At 42.9% G+C, this 14,533-nt stretch overlaps 1 protein-coding gene across 1 annotated transcript in view; it reads left to right on the top strand.

The window, feature by feature from the left end:
- Window positions 1-14,533, top strand: part of SDK1 (sidekick cell adhesion molecule 1) — a 628,797-nt gene that overhangs the window by 538,425 nt on the left and 75,839 nt on the right. Inside the window, exons 30-32 of the mRNA XM_029911274.1 lie at window positions 4,815-5,009; window positions 9,170-9,371; window positions 13,924-14,027. Coding sequence (XP_029767134.1) covers window positions 4,815-5,009; window positions 9,170-9,371; window positions 13,924-14,027 — 501 coding nt within the window. The remainder of the gene's footprint in view (window positions 1-4,814; window positions 5,010-9,169; window positions 9,372-13,923; window positions 14,028-14,533) is intronic.

Genomic DNA, 14,533 nt, shown 5'->3' with positions numbered 1-14,533 from the left:
AAAACAAGACAAGAATTGCTCTTCCATAACTGTCTCCTGAGTACTCTGAAATATCAAAGGATGACATAGGAGAGAGTGACCCAAGAAACCAAAGATGCAGATTCCAACTATCTTTCAGGTGCTTTAGTGATAACAAGAGTGAGTTGGGCTTTAAATGTGGTAACATATATGCCTTCCACTCAGGGTGGTAGGTGGACTGAAGGGAAGGAACACTGGACTTCTGAAGAAACATCTGCGGGAAGAAGGTTGGAGTCTCTGGTTGCATAAACTCTTTTTGAAACCACTAAGAAGGGGAATGCTTTCCCAGACTGCCAGCCAGCAAAACAAATGTGGGAGAGACTGGCGATAGCTTGTATTTTTTCAGATTGCACTGAAGGAGTTTGCATAGCTGTCAGACACAAGAGAGTCTACATGTTAATCTTCTTAACAGTTAAACGAGCATTAAGAGTAGTAAGAATTTGTTTTTCTAAAAACTCAGTTATTATAATTTCCTGTATGTCAATCTATTTCCTTGATTAATTTGTACATCTGTCTATCATTAGTCTTGGCATTTAGTAATACACTTTTTTCTTTGCATTCATGTCTAATACTTATAACTTTATTTTATAGCTCAGAGGGATTAGAACAGGGAGAAAAGTGCCTAACAATAATTTGCCCTTTAACATACTTACCCTTTAACAACTAGATAGAGTGAGTTTGCTTTTCTCTTAATATTCCATGTTTTTCCTCCAGGTCCTTGTCTTGCTGTTTTACTATTACTTCTTTTCTTCTCTTGTTGTACTTCTTATCTGCCTCTTTCTTCATAGCTCTTGCTACTGTATAAATTCCGCAATGCATTCTTTCTACTGTTTCCCCCACTCTGGTCACCTGTATCTGTGCTCTCAGTTCTGCTTTCTGTACATGTACAGAAACAGAAACGATCACAACATATCCCTTCCTCTTCTTCCTACTGGTCTGTCTTTCTCTGGACTTTAAATAAGACAGACTACTCTAGTGTTAAAGATGCTGAAATACCATGGTGATGAGTGCAGGACGGATGGGAGGCTCGGAACTATAGGTCAAAAGGGATAGATTACATATACTTGCTTGAAAAATGTAAGGCTCGAAAGTTCAAAGTTGGGTACCTCTGAGATATCACTGGGAGTTGTGAGTGCTCAGGACCTATGAAAATCAAATCATTTTTTGTTTAGGTACCTAGTTTTAGTCACCCAACTGTGAAAATGTTAGTCTAAATTTCCTGTTAGCACTGCAGACCAGTATAGCTTTGGGAGAGCAAGATGGATTGTCTTCTGGCTCATGGGTCATCAACACACTTGTTAACTGAGCCCTAATTGCACCCTCTTTATTAGTGATGCAGCAGCCAGAAAGTACATAGCTTGATGTTCAGATCTTAGGATGAATTTCAGGGCTATAAGCTTGGAAAACCATCTTTATACTCATCAAATGAAAACATTTGATTGGGAAGTCACAGAGAAATGTAACAGGGGTGCTAGCCAACACCTGGAAGAGATCTATGTGATTACTCCTCTATAAAAAGTAGCCGGAGGTTGCAATGAAGTGGGGAGAGAAATTGTAGAGACTACAGCGAGTGTGAAGGGCTTCTGTAGGGGAGACCTGAGATCAAGGGTGTGTCAGAGAGGAGCCCAGGCATCAGGAGGCACCTGTGGGAAAACCCAGGTGACATTTAAGTCTCAAAGTCTGGGTCCTAGATGCTGCTGCCCAAAGGCTAAGCTCCAGCTAGGAAGAGCTGGGAGAATGGGCTGTGAGAACAGTCTGGGACAGAAGAGCAAGTTGTGCCTGTGAGAGAAGACACCCGCGCGAAGTATAGACTTTTGTAGGGTCATGGTCTTTATTTTAGGACCCTGTGGTCTGTTAAGAACTATTTCTGTTATTAAACTGTGTTAATGACACCCCAGGCAAAGAACTGTTTCTGCTACTAAACCCGCCCGTGGCAGGGGTGGTGTTAACCCAGAGGGAAATCTATGTGTCGTTCTTAAGGGACCCTGAAGAGAGGGAAACAGAGGTAGGATGTTGCAAAGCAAGCTCTGGCCATGAAAGGGTGCTTAGGAGATGGCCAACCCTGTTACAAGAGACAGTACATGTAGAGCCTCACCGTGTCATATTACAGTCACTGTTCATAGTAGAACAGCACTTTAAACCACACGCTCAGGTTTCTAATCTGTGCTATCTCAGCTGAGCCTATAATGTTTCTGAGAAACTACCCAAGCTCTTACTATTCACCTTATTTTCCAAAGCCAGAAGTTTCAAACTTGGGTGCCCAAAATTAAGCACCTAAATCCATGTTTATGCACCTAAATAAGTGGCTACATGTACAGAGGTACTGCAAACTCACAGCCCCTAGTGACTTCAATTGGAGCTACAGGTAATCTGAAAAGCAAGCTGGTTATTTAGATGCCTAACTTTATGCACTCAGGTTTGAAAATGTTGGTCTTCCAGTCTATCATCTGTATATGTCATTATTCTTATATGGGCTCAGACCATTGGCTCCCTCTCTGTTTTTCACCTGCTGTAATTTGAATACCAAGGAAGACTGGTCTCCTACCCTTGTGCTTGTGTAGCCACGGGGTCTGAAACTCCGGGTCACAGCAGCATACAGTACCAGCATTCAGATTCCCAGTGCTAACAGTTGTCACAGCTTTCTTTATAGCCTCCAAAGAAAAAGACAGGGAAATACAAGGAAGAGAAATTCAATCAGTAACAACATGGAATAGGGGGCCCCACCTGGATCACCCCCCTGCAGCAGGCCATGGCAAGACAGTCTCATTTGCCTCAGTTTCCCCTTTCAGAATCCCCATAACTCCATGCAAACTTAACCTCTAGTCCATCAACATTACCATTACCAAAACATAGCTCAAATCATCCCCACCAAAAATCCCAAATAGTCTATTTCCCACACCCAGTGTATATAGTCCTTAAAACCCAAGACATCTTGCCCCTAGCTGCCCCGCATACCACAGACTGGTGTGCCACAGACAATCATGCCTGGACATTGTCAGTCCTCTCTTTTCCTTGTTCCAGGACAGCCACCCCAGCCCTTCCAACTGGAGTGTAGCCCCACTCTTCCCAGCAGGAACCCCATGGCCTCTCTGCTGGGAGCATCTTTCATTCCCCCTAGCGCTCTCATAGTTACCTTGAGTTCAACTTTCCAGGCCTGGGATGTCAGCAGGTAAGCTCCTCTGCCACTCCCCTGTCTTCAACCCTCTCTGGTCCTCGCTCTCCGGCTTGGAGATGCCAGCCAGCAAACCCCTCTTGCTGCTCTCCTTGCCTTCAACTTTTCCCCAGGAAACACCTTCTGCTTCCTTCCAGGACATCCTCCAGTCCCACTGGTCTTTGGCAACTCTCACCTGCCTTTCCTGACTGAACCAGTCTGCTCTCTTCTCTGGGTCTCCTGACTAATCCAAGCATCCCTCCTAATTGGCCAAATGGGAGCACCTGCTCTCGTACCCGGGAGCTGTACCTACTTCATTTACTGGGGCCAATCACCCTGTGACACACCATCCCCATCATTACCACTTTCTGCATACACATATAACACCATTTGTATCCCAGGTAAATTCTGTGGTTCACAAGATAATACACATACTCATATACAGAATTCACTCTGAAAGGCACACTAATTCTGTTTGTAGTTCAGAAGATCAGCAAAGGTTTGGCAGAAATCTGTCACGACTGAGTTCAGCTGTTTTGTTTTGTGGGGTTTTTTTGGCCATTACCCTCTCTCATGTAACTTGATGAAGCATTTAACAGTTCTGACTTTATTCAGCTTGGACAACGGAGCACCACACAAGTTCTAGTATGAATTGATTTTGGAACATAGCCGCTGGACTAAAAGTTGCCAATGAGCTCCAGGAGAAAGAGAACCTGGTGCAGTTGCTAGCATTTCCAGAATGGGTTTGAACATTTGGTATTCTCTCTTTGGGGGACAGTTGTTGTTTGTGGTGTGTGAGAATCCTGGACACACTAGTTTGCACAGTTGGATCATTAATAATGTGTGATACACTGTAAACTCATAACCATCAGAAAAGCTTGAGAGGAGATTAGAGTCGACAGAGCAGAATCTACTAAACAGATGAAGTGCGGTATCAGCTTTTCAGCATAAGGGGTATTTTTCAAGCAGGCCCCACAGTCTCCTGATCTTCTGCAGTGAAGGAGAAGAGCAGGAACACCAAGTGACTAAAAGAAAGAGGCTTGTAGCATTAACTACAGCATGAATTCTAGGTCTACACATGGGCAGGAAAGATGAAAAAAGAACTCCAAACAGATGTGAGAATTAACTGTGTGTGAGATAGGAAAGTTGCAGTACCTAAGCGATCTGAATGCCCATGTTTTAAAAAATTCTCAATCGGCATGCTCTGCTCTGCGGTAAATGTGTATGTGTCGGGGGGAGGGGAACAGTAGGGGGAGATTAGTTTCAGTGAAATGACTTGGCCTGTCAAAGTCAATTGTGTGGACTCTATTGGTTCCTGTGGCATTCTCTCAGTGTACCAATATGCTCAGGAAAGATTAAACTGTTTTCATATCCCATTCTGGTGAAGGATGAAAAGTGAAACGAGTTTCATGGTGGATTAATACTCAGAAGGCCCTTCCATTCATCACAACGTGTGTAATTTCCCTGATAATGTACTGCATCTGGCTGGGGGAGGGGTTGTTATAAAGCTGAATTACTTTGTTTTGCCTTCAAATAAATAAGTAATTAGGATGAACTAATAGTCTTGGCATTTTTCCCCCACTAAAAGATTGAAAAACAACCCTAACCTCTCTTCGCTCTTCTGCTTTTGTTGCTATGAATTCAGGATATCAAATTGCATACCGCCTGGCAACCAGCAGCCCTAACAAGTTCACCACAGTGGACGTTGGCTCAACAGTCAGACAGTTCACAGCTACCGATCTCAGCCCTGAGTCTGCATACATCTTCCGGACATCTGCCAAGACCAGACAGGGCTGGGGAGAGCCTCTGGAAGCCACAGTAATCACTACAGAAAAGAGGGGTAATGCTTGTAGTCATCATGGCTTCACCAGTACAATGAATGTGATGGATTGTTGGAGATTGAACTTTTCCCATCAAGCAGTGTGTTGACCATGTACAACCCCCTTCTGCAGTCAGATATTTTCTTTCAGGTCTTTGCTGAACTTCTAAATAAAACATTTAGGCAGCAGTCTCAGGAAAAAAAGAAGATTAATTGCACTAATTAGGAGAGGCAGCTGTGAGCAGATACTGTGCACGCTTCCCCCACACTGCCCTGCCACTGCACCTCAGTTCTGACCTAAGGACTTCCCTGTTATTCCATTCTTTGGCTCTAATGCACACTGCCAGGGCATCCCCAGATTTTAATCTGGCTCAGAATTATTAACTACATTCCAAATCCAGAGTCACCTCTGCCCTCAATTTACACCTGTGGAACCTCATTGGTGACAGTGAGGTTGCACAGGTGTAACTGAATCCAGTTAAATACCAAGGAGATGGGTTCCTCAGAAATATTATAGAAAAAATAAGAGATGATAGAATCTGATCTGTAGAATTTTTGGTACTGGTATTTTCACATAAGCAGGAAAGAATCCCACTTGCCTTGGAGATCCTCAATTTAGTCTGAGGATCTGACAGAAAAACTTTTTTTTTTTACTTGTAAACTAAGAAAAGTTGATTGGCCTGAGAAAAAATAAGCATGGAACTCCAACATACCAATTATACAGAATCACTTTTCAGAGTAGAACCACATTTCATGAGGAGGCAATAACAAGAAAGCCCAACATAAGCAAGCCTGATAGTTCAACTGGTAGCCCTCCTGCCGATTGTGGGATCAGCTTGCAGACTTTGGCTCTTGCCTAGTTCTGACATGACTGTGCAACACTAGGGGATTTTGCATTTTATTTCTCAGTTCATAAAATATGATTGTCCAACAAGTTCTAGATCTGAATCTGAATCCTTCCTGTACCATCGATGTGAGGGGCCTGAACAAGGCTCCACCATCCCTATGTATCTCACTGTTTTCTGGAATGGCTACTTTATTGTGTTTCTATAACTTTTTTACAAGCATACCATTGTTGGCCTATTGCTCCACCCCCAACCTGGAAGACCAGTGGGGCTGGGGTTTTTTTGTCTGGTCCCAACCATTTGACCTGTCCAGCTTGGGTGGCCCTACCAGGAGTTAAAACTTCCACTGCCATAGCTCTCAGGGTCAGTGGAACACACAAGTTTTCTTGTCGCATCAAGGTGCCGTCCCCAGGGAAGAAAAATACCTGTAGAAAATTTTTTAAAATACACATGCTAACAGTCCCATCCATCTTCCAGACTGATAAGCCTGAGATCTCCTCACCCATAACTGCTGTTGCCCAAGTGGAAGGTTAAAAAATGCATGGAACTTTCCAATAAAGTGTAGACGAGAACCCCAATGTCCTGGGAAACATTCTCTTTCTCAAAAATAGCCATTCTAATTTCCAACGCTGCACATTAGCTGTTGCTGAGCACATAATAGCCCACTGCATAATTCCCACTTTCACTGCAATAACAATGTTCTCCATTATCATCAAGCCCGTAGGGATATCTTGAATGTGAGAGTCATTATATAAAGCAAAACCTTTCCCTCTCTAATAGCTGGCTACGTGTCCCTGCATGTATCCCATAAAGTTGAGACCAGCTGTCTGGTCTGTGTGTCTGGGAGAGAAAGAAAAATGGTGACACTCATATCAATAAGATGAGAGGAAATGCATAAGGTGCAGCTGTTCAGTTAGGAAACAAACGAATATGAAAGTCTTTATAGTGTGTGCTTTCATGAATGAATATTCACTTCTCCACTAATAAAATTCACTTAATATCAAATAAAGATGGAAGTTTCAAAGGAGTTTAAAACAGATAGGCATCCAAGTCTCATTGAAACTCAGTTAGGATTTGACACCTGACTCCTTTAGGCTAGTGGTAGCCCAGCTGGATTAGAACAGCCCATGCTGTGAGCTCAGCATCAGTCTTGAAATGGTTCAGCAATAAACAAACTCCAAATTTGGCTGTCTGCACCTTTCAACTAACAAGTAAACATAAAAGGTATCTATTTTGTTGCAGTGTTTTAAGTAAAGGCCCTGATCTGGCCCTGGGGTTCTGGGTTAACACTTAGGAGCTCCTCTCCTGTCCCAGCACTCCCCCATTACAAGAGGTGAGGCAGGCAAGCCTTCTGAACAGGACTGCTAGCTCCCGATTGGCCAGTGTCTCCTCTTGGCCCTTTCAGGCCCCTGGAGAATGAAGGCTTTTTGATTGCCCAGCCTGACTGGATTTTCCTTAAGCTGGGGAGCATCAGGCACTGGCATCTCCAGCAGGAGGCAGCGAAGGCATGGTAGACCCCCCACTACAAAGATTCCTATGAAAATCCAAGTCTAAAACTTTATATATATGGTGCTTGTTATGACTTAATTATCACAAGGTGCTTCATGGCAATAGTTATAGCTAGACAGCATGGTATTTCTTGATCCTTTGGATTTACACTTTACTATAATGCCCTTCCAGATAGTGACACTTGCTGGTTAGAGCGGAGCTGATGAGCCTTGAGATTCTCCAATGTTAAACTTAACAAGAAACTCTTGCCCCTGCCTGTGAAAAAATTCTGTGAGTCTTGTGAACTGGCTTAGTTACTTCTGTGGGAAAGTTAACCTTTGAGTTTGCTTGTGGCTAAACTCCGGTAATGGGGGACCTCTGTAGGAATAGTTTCCTACTAACAGTTAGGGAATTTTTTTTTACAAAAAAGAAGATGCTAATGGGTCATCAAGACTTTAACAACAGACTAAAACCCTGTCATGGGAAACTGGATACAAGATGTGATCTGCCCAAAATTGCAAGCTAGTCAAAGTTTACCAAATGAGAGTATTAAAGCCCCACAAGACTTTACCAGGTACTCACTTCATCTAATAGAATAACCCTGAAACTGTCTAGTCCTGCCAGTGCAAGACAGTGACCTTTACGTTTAACTCTGCGATGCACACTACTGGCACTTGCAGACTCTGTATGGCTAATAGCTTACAATTCTTTTGGCATTCATGCGTCAGCAAGAGTGTGCTGCAGAGAAATGCCAAGCCATAAAGGAAATGTTTTGAGTTGGGGTGGGGGAGAGGGAATGAAGTGCTCTTCATACAAAGCTAGGAGAATCATGCAGTCAGAGGTGTGTGTTTATGGAAACAAGTGCTGATTAAGTTGAATCATATCACTTCTTGAAGGCAAGTCACTGTGGGTGTCTCCAATCAATTCCTGCTTTATTACATGCCACACATTTTAATCAGAATCAATAAACTTCATGATAAACAATTAAACAATTATTTCTCACTCTATTGAGTTTCTCTATTGAAATCAATGGGATGAGCAGATACACTGACAAGGGAGAGGAGATCTATATTCAAACTGTTAGGTACTGCCTTTTGCAGCACCTGCATTCCCATTCTTTACCTCATATGAAAGATATTAACCATTAATTGCTCTGGAGAGTTCCCCATCTGCGCTGGGACTAGCTGTCTTGCCTCTGCAGGCTCAAGGTCAATAAGTGTGAAGCAAGAAAGAAGGGAGGGTCTGACTAGTGAGCTGAATGAGGCACTTAGGCTCCAATTCTCCACTCCGCCAAGCTGTGCTCTGACATTGTGGGCAACGGCAGCCACAGGAAGATGGGTGTGGTTTCTAGATCTTCGACCAGCTGGCTCAAGTGAAAGAGTAACAATGTGGTCTCCTTTACTTCTGCTGCTGGCCCATGAGGGATCAGGCATAGTGAAATTTGACCACCACACTCCAGCGCACCCTGACGCATACCCTCCTCCCATGTATGCTAGGGCAAGGGAGCAGCTCTTTGTCCAAGGAGGTGTGTGTAGAGGGTGAAGGTGTTCTCTGGTCTCTAGAGATATAAAATTTATTGATTATAAGATCTGGCTATTTGAGGGCATGGCCAACCAGAGGTGTCTTTTTTTTTTCCCTAGAGAGACAAGGATCATTCCTAACACTCCTCTTTGCAACTGAAACGTGAGATATGGTACAGAATGTCTTCTTCACTGTTTCATGCAGCAAATTTAAAAGCAGCAGCTCAGTAATTTGTTGCATTGCATCTGGGAAGTTCCATGAACATCTCTAGATTTGTCTAGCTTGAGTTTCTTCCCACAGTAATACCCATTGTTTGCTTAATTGCAGAGCGGCCAGCGCCTCCCAGAGAGCTGAGGATACCCCAGTCTGAGGTGTCATCACAGAGCCTGCAGTTACAATGGGTTCCTGGTAGTGATGGATCTTCACCAATACGGTACTTCACTGTGCAAGTGCGGGAGCTACCAAATGAAGAATGGAAAACCTATTCCTCTTCCATCAGTCATGAGGCAACGTCCTGTGTTATTGAGAGGTATTACATAACATCAGAGTGTCATAGAAAGTACAATACATACCATTCCAAATATTTTATAATTTCAAAGCACTAAGCAAACATTAGATAATGAAACCTCGCAACCCTTCTGTGAGGCTGGTAAGTAATGGTCACTATGCACCTGTTTTAGAGGTGGCAAAGCTGAGATACACAGGTTTAGTAACTTGCCTAAGGACGTCCCACAAATCTAATTCAGAGTTGATTCAAATCTAATTCAGAGTTAACCATTTCTAGGCTCCTCCCCCAATGTTTAGTATACTAGACCATAGAATCATAGAATTGTAGGACTGAGAGAGACCTCAAGAGTTTATCTGCACTCGTGGCAGAACTAAGTATTAGGTAGACTATTCCTGGCAGGTGTTTGTCTAACCTGCTCTTAAAAATCTCCAATGATGCAGATTCCACAATCTCCCTGGGCAATTTATTCCAGTGCTTAACCACCCTGATATTTAGGACGTTTTTCCTAATGTCCAACCTTAACCGCTGTTGCTGCAATTCAAGCTCGTTGCTTCTTGTCCTATCCTCAGAGATTAAGGAGGACAATTTGTTACCCTAATCCCTGCAACAACCTTTTATAAACTTGAAAACTGTTATCACGTCATCTCTCAGTCTTCTCTTCTCCAGACTAAACAAACCCAATTTTTTCAATCTTTCCTCATAGGTCAAGTTTTCTAGACCTCTAGTCATTTTTGTTGCTCTTCTCTGGACTTTCTCCAATTTGTCCACATCTTTCCTGAAATGTGGCGCAGAACTGGACATAATACTTCAGTTGAGGCTGTATTAGTGCGGAGTACAGCGGGAGAATTACTTCTTGTGTTTTGCTTAGCACTCCTGCTAATACATCCCACAATGACGTTTGCCTTTTTTGCAACAGTGTTACACTGTTGACTCATATGTAGCTTGTCATCCACTATGACCCCGAGATCCCTTCCCACAGTACTCCTTCCTAGGCAGTCATTTCCAATTTTGTATGTGTGCAACTGACTGTTCCTTCCTAAGTGGAGCACTTTGCATTTGTCCTTATTGAATTTCATCCTATTTACTTCAGACCATTTCTCCAGTTTGTCCAGATCATTTTGAATTTTAATCCTATCCTCCAAAGCACTTGCAACCCCTCCCAGCTTGGTATCGTCTGCAAATTTTATAACTATAGGCTCTATGCCATTATCTAAATCATTGATGAAGATATTGAACAGAACTGGATCCAGAACTGATCCCCACGATATGCCCTTCCAGTTGACTGTGAACCACTGATAATTACTCTCTGGGAACCCTATAGTAGCTTCATCTAGGTTGTATTTCCCTAGTTTGTTTATGAGAAGGTCATAGGAGACAGTATTAAAAGACTTACTAAAGTCAAGATATACCACATCTACCACTTCCCCCCATCCACAAGTCTTGTTACCCTGTCAAAGAAAGCTATTGGGTTGCTTTGATACAATTTGTTCTTGACAAATCTATGCTGACAGTTACTTATCACCTTATTATCTTCTAGGTGTTTGCAAATTGATTGTTTAACTATTTGCTCCATTATCTTTCCGGGTACTGAAGTTAAGATGACTGCTCTGTAATTCCTTGGGTTGTCCTTATTTCCCTTTTTATAGATGGGCACTATATTAGCCCTTTTCCAGTCCTCTGGAATCTTTCCCATCTTCCATGACTTTTAGAAGATAATCGCTGTCGTGGAAGACGAGAGAGATTCCAGAGGATTGGAAAAGGGCAAGTATAGGGCCCATCTATAAAAAGGGGAATAAGGGCAACCCGGGGAATTACAGACCAGTCAGTTTAACATAATGTTTCTCCTTGTAGGTCATCTTTTCCAGCCCTCTGACTCCAGTGCTCTGGAAAATACAAATAGTTACAGAACTTTCAATAGAGGCTTATGTTAAAATTCACCCCATCAATGCAATGTGATTATTTCTGTGGGAGCCCTTGACCTTTTTTCAGAGGAAATGAGGGCCATTTTATCTGTATTTTCCATACTGAAATGTGTAGATTACATTAGTGTTTAAACTGTGTTATCCAGCCTTAATTAGCTCCTGAGAGATAGTGGGTATGTCTCAGCACTGGGGGGGGGGGGGATTCTCAGCACAAGGGGAGACACTCACACTAGCTTGATCAGAGCTAGTGGGCTAAAAATAGAATGTAGCTGTGGCAGCGCAACCAGTGGGAGGGGCTGGCTACCCTGAGTACATGGTTAGTGTCTTGGACAAGTATGGTGGAGAGGGATAGCTCAGTGGTTTGAGCATTGGCCTGCTAAACCCAGGGTTATGAGCTCAATCCTTGAGGGGGTCATTTAGGGATCTGGGGCAAAAATCTGTCTGGGGATTGGTTCTGCTTTGAGCAGGGGGTTGGACTAGATGATCTCCTGAGGTCCCTTCTAACCCTGATATTCTAATGCAGTTGGGGTAGCTAGCCCTTCCTGGCACTCATGCTGATGTGCCAACGTTCTATTTTTAGCATTCTAGTTCTAGCGTGAATCTGATTCCTCAAGCTGGGAATCACACTCACAGCTCAAAGTGTAGACCTACCTGATATGCTGGAATTAAAGTTCTTTTAAAGTTCTACTGAAGCCATTGACAGCCTATGAGAAGTTAATCACGTTGCAGTCCTAGTCCCCCACTGACCTGCCAATGTAAGTAAGGTTGTATCTAAAAGGCCATTGGCATGCTGAGAATATGGTGTCCAAGAAGTTAAGATGTAGATTTGTATTCCCTGTTAAAAAAAATATCAAACAGTGGCTTCTGGTGCATAGCAGGAGCTCTTACTTATTAGTCATGTGCCCAGGGACATAAACAAATTGCTACTACCCTTTGTCTAATTGTGCAGGAAAAATAAAACCTGAAGATTGTAGGACAAATGCAGACCTGATGCATTGTCCTCAGTGGAGTTACATCAGGCCTGAATTATGCCCGGTGTCTTTCTAGTCAAGGCCTCTGAAATCAAGGAGACCAGCTATGTATTTTGGAATTGACATGATCATTATTGAAAACCAAAGATTTGTATTTCAAAAAAGACCATTTAAGTTGCTGAAGGAGAGTGACAGTTTTCTAATAGGGTAGAACTAAGGAAAACATTTCTTCTCCACCTTGCTAAAAGCATTTTCCTGGGGGAATCTAGAAAAGCAATATTTTGTGTGCCACTAGACTATTGCCCATCCCTCAATGGTTAATCATCCTGTGAAGGAATGTGCTACCCCTCTAATGGAAAGACTGGAGTCTGCAGCTGGGACAGCCTAGAGGGTAATCAAGGAGGCCCTGCCCTAGGGCTGGGCTTTATAAATAAGAAGAAGAGGCTCAGCTGCAGAGTAGAAGCCATGCAAGTGGCATGAGGTTTTTGCTCAGGCTCCAGCAGACCAGCCTTACGAGGTTTAGAGGGTTGGTGTTATGGACTTCAAGTTTTGGGAGCTCTGAATCAGGGTCCAGTGGTGAGGACCTTATGAAATTTGTTGTAATTACTCCCATCCTGAAGCCTTTTTATAAAGGGATGTGCTGTTTTGTTAATGTGTGTTGGGTTCTCCTTGCCCTGAGCTGATAAAGCAAACCTTTTGCTGCCCAATTGGGAAATTAAGGTGGGACACACCTGCAACACCACACTGGGATGCAAAGGAGTGCAGAGGGACTGCTCACCCCTTTACACATTCCTTCCCAATTGTTTTTTTGGATCTATAGTCACAATTGCATCTGCTGGCTGGTGGACAGATACTTCCAATTAATTAACTAAACTCCCCATAACTTGTAGCCCTGAAATTGATGCTCTTGAAGGTGAGTCAACAGAAAAGCTAGAAGAAGCTTTGCTAAGGTTATATCAGTTGGAAGTTGCTCTTTGCATATCTTAAAGCCATGCGTATACAGAAGAACTGTAGAGAATCTGCAGTCACTGTCTATACCAAATATTTCAGAGAATAGCATTAGCTTGAAATTGAATAGGAATGAAACATGCCAATCTTGCAGCATGATCTAGAGGATTAACTGGGAGACTGGTGGCCTCAGAGTTAATGCCTGCTGTGCTGTTGACTCACTGGGTGGCTCTGGGGAAATCATCTAACCTCTCTTTAGCTCAGTTTCCCTATCTGTAAAATGAGGATGATAGTCTTTAGCTGCTCCACAGGTGTGTTGTGAGGATATATTACATAAAATATGAACAGTGCTCTGAAGCTCTGAAACACTAATATACATGCTGAATTCTATTATTAATACGACGTGCCCTGTTCCAGAACCAAAAGCAACCATAGATCTGTCTGTGAATCATAGCTATGACTATTCTGTAGACCATCAAGAGCACAGAATGTCTGTCTTTAAGAACTCTGTCCAGTCGATATTTGAGAAGGTGATGACAACAGTGGAGAGTCTGAGCAAATCCAGTGCTACTAGGAAGAAGGACAAGGCCAGATAGAAAGGGAGGAGTCTGAAAAGGAGATGGACTATTCTAATAATTTCATTTGCCTTTGGGCAGGTTCTTTGTAAGAGGTTTGGTCTCAGACAGCTTGTGAAGAGAATTCGTCCCTCATCCTCATTATTATGTTTTACAGGCTGAACCCATTTACCTCTTATAAGCTGCGTCTGAAAGCAACCAATGATATTGGAGATAGTGACTTCAGTGCTGAGACAGAAGCAGTCACTACTCTGCAGGATGGTAAGAGAGATGGAGAGGGAATATGATCCCGCCCTTGGCATGAGATGGGGCCTGGGTAGAGCTCGCTATAACCTCTAGAACACACTTTCCAGTGGATTTAATTCCATTGTGTGCCTTAGACTGTGGTACCCACCCAGTTAAAAACAGTTCTGTTCACAAACAATTGATATGGGTGGTAAAGAGCTGAATTAATAACAGGCAGCTTTAAGTGTCCTGGTATGCCCTCTGAAAATGAACCAAGTTTTCAAGAGTCTCCAAATGGAATTAAACTCTGTTTCATTGGTTTCCAAACGCTGTGCCAACCATTATCTTTGCAGAAATTGAATAATTTACAAGGGATCATTAAAAATAAATGTGGAGCTGTGCATATGTTTGAAGAAATGTCTTCAATTGTTTTCACTCATGATCCACATTAGGCTGCAGTCCATCCAAATGGCTGAGGTGTGTTTAATTTACTTTGAGTTTAGTTACAGGGAATCCAGAACCGTTTGGCCTCCTTAGAATCA

This window comes from Terrapene carolina, unplaced genomic scaffold, assembly GCF_002925995.2.
Source record: "Terrapene carolina triunguis isolate 2854851 unplaced genomic scaffold, T_m_triunguis-2.0 Scaffold93, whole genome shotgun sequence".
Classification (NCBI taxonomy): Eukaryota; Metazoa; Chordata; order Testudines; family Emydidae; genus Terrapene; species Terrapene triunguis.
This window is presented reverse-complemented; position numbering and strand designations above follow the sequence as displayed.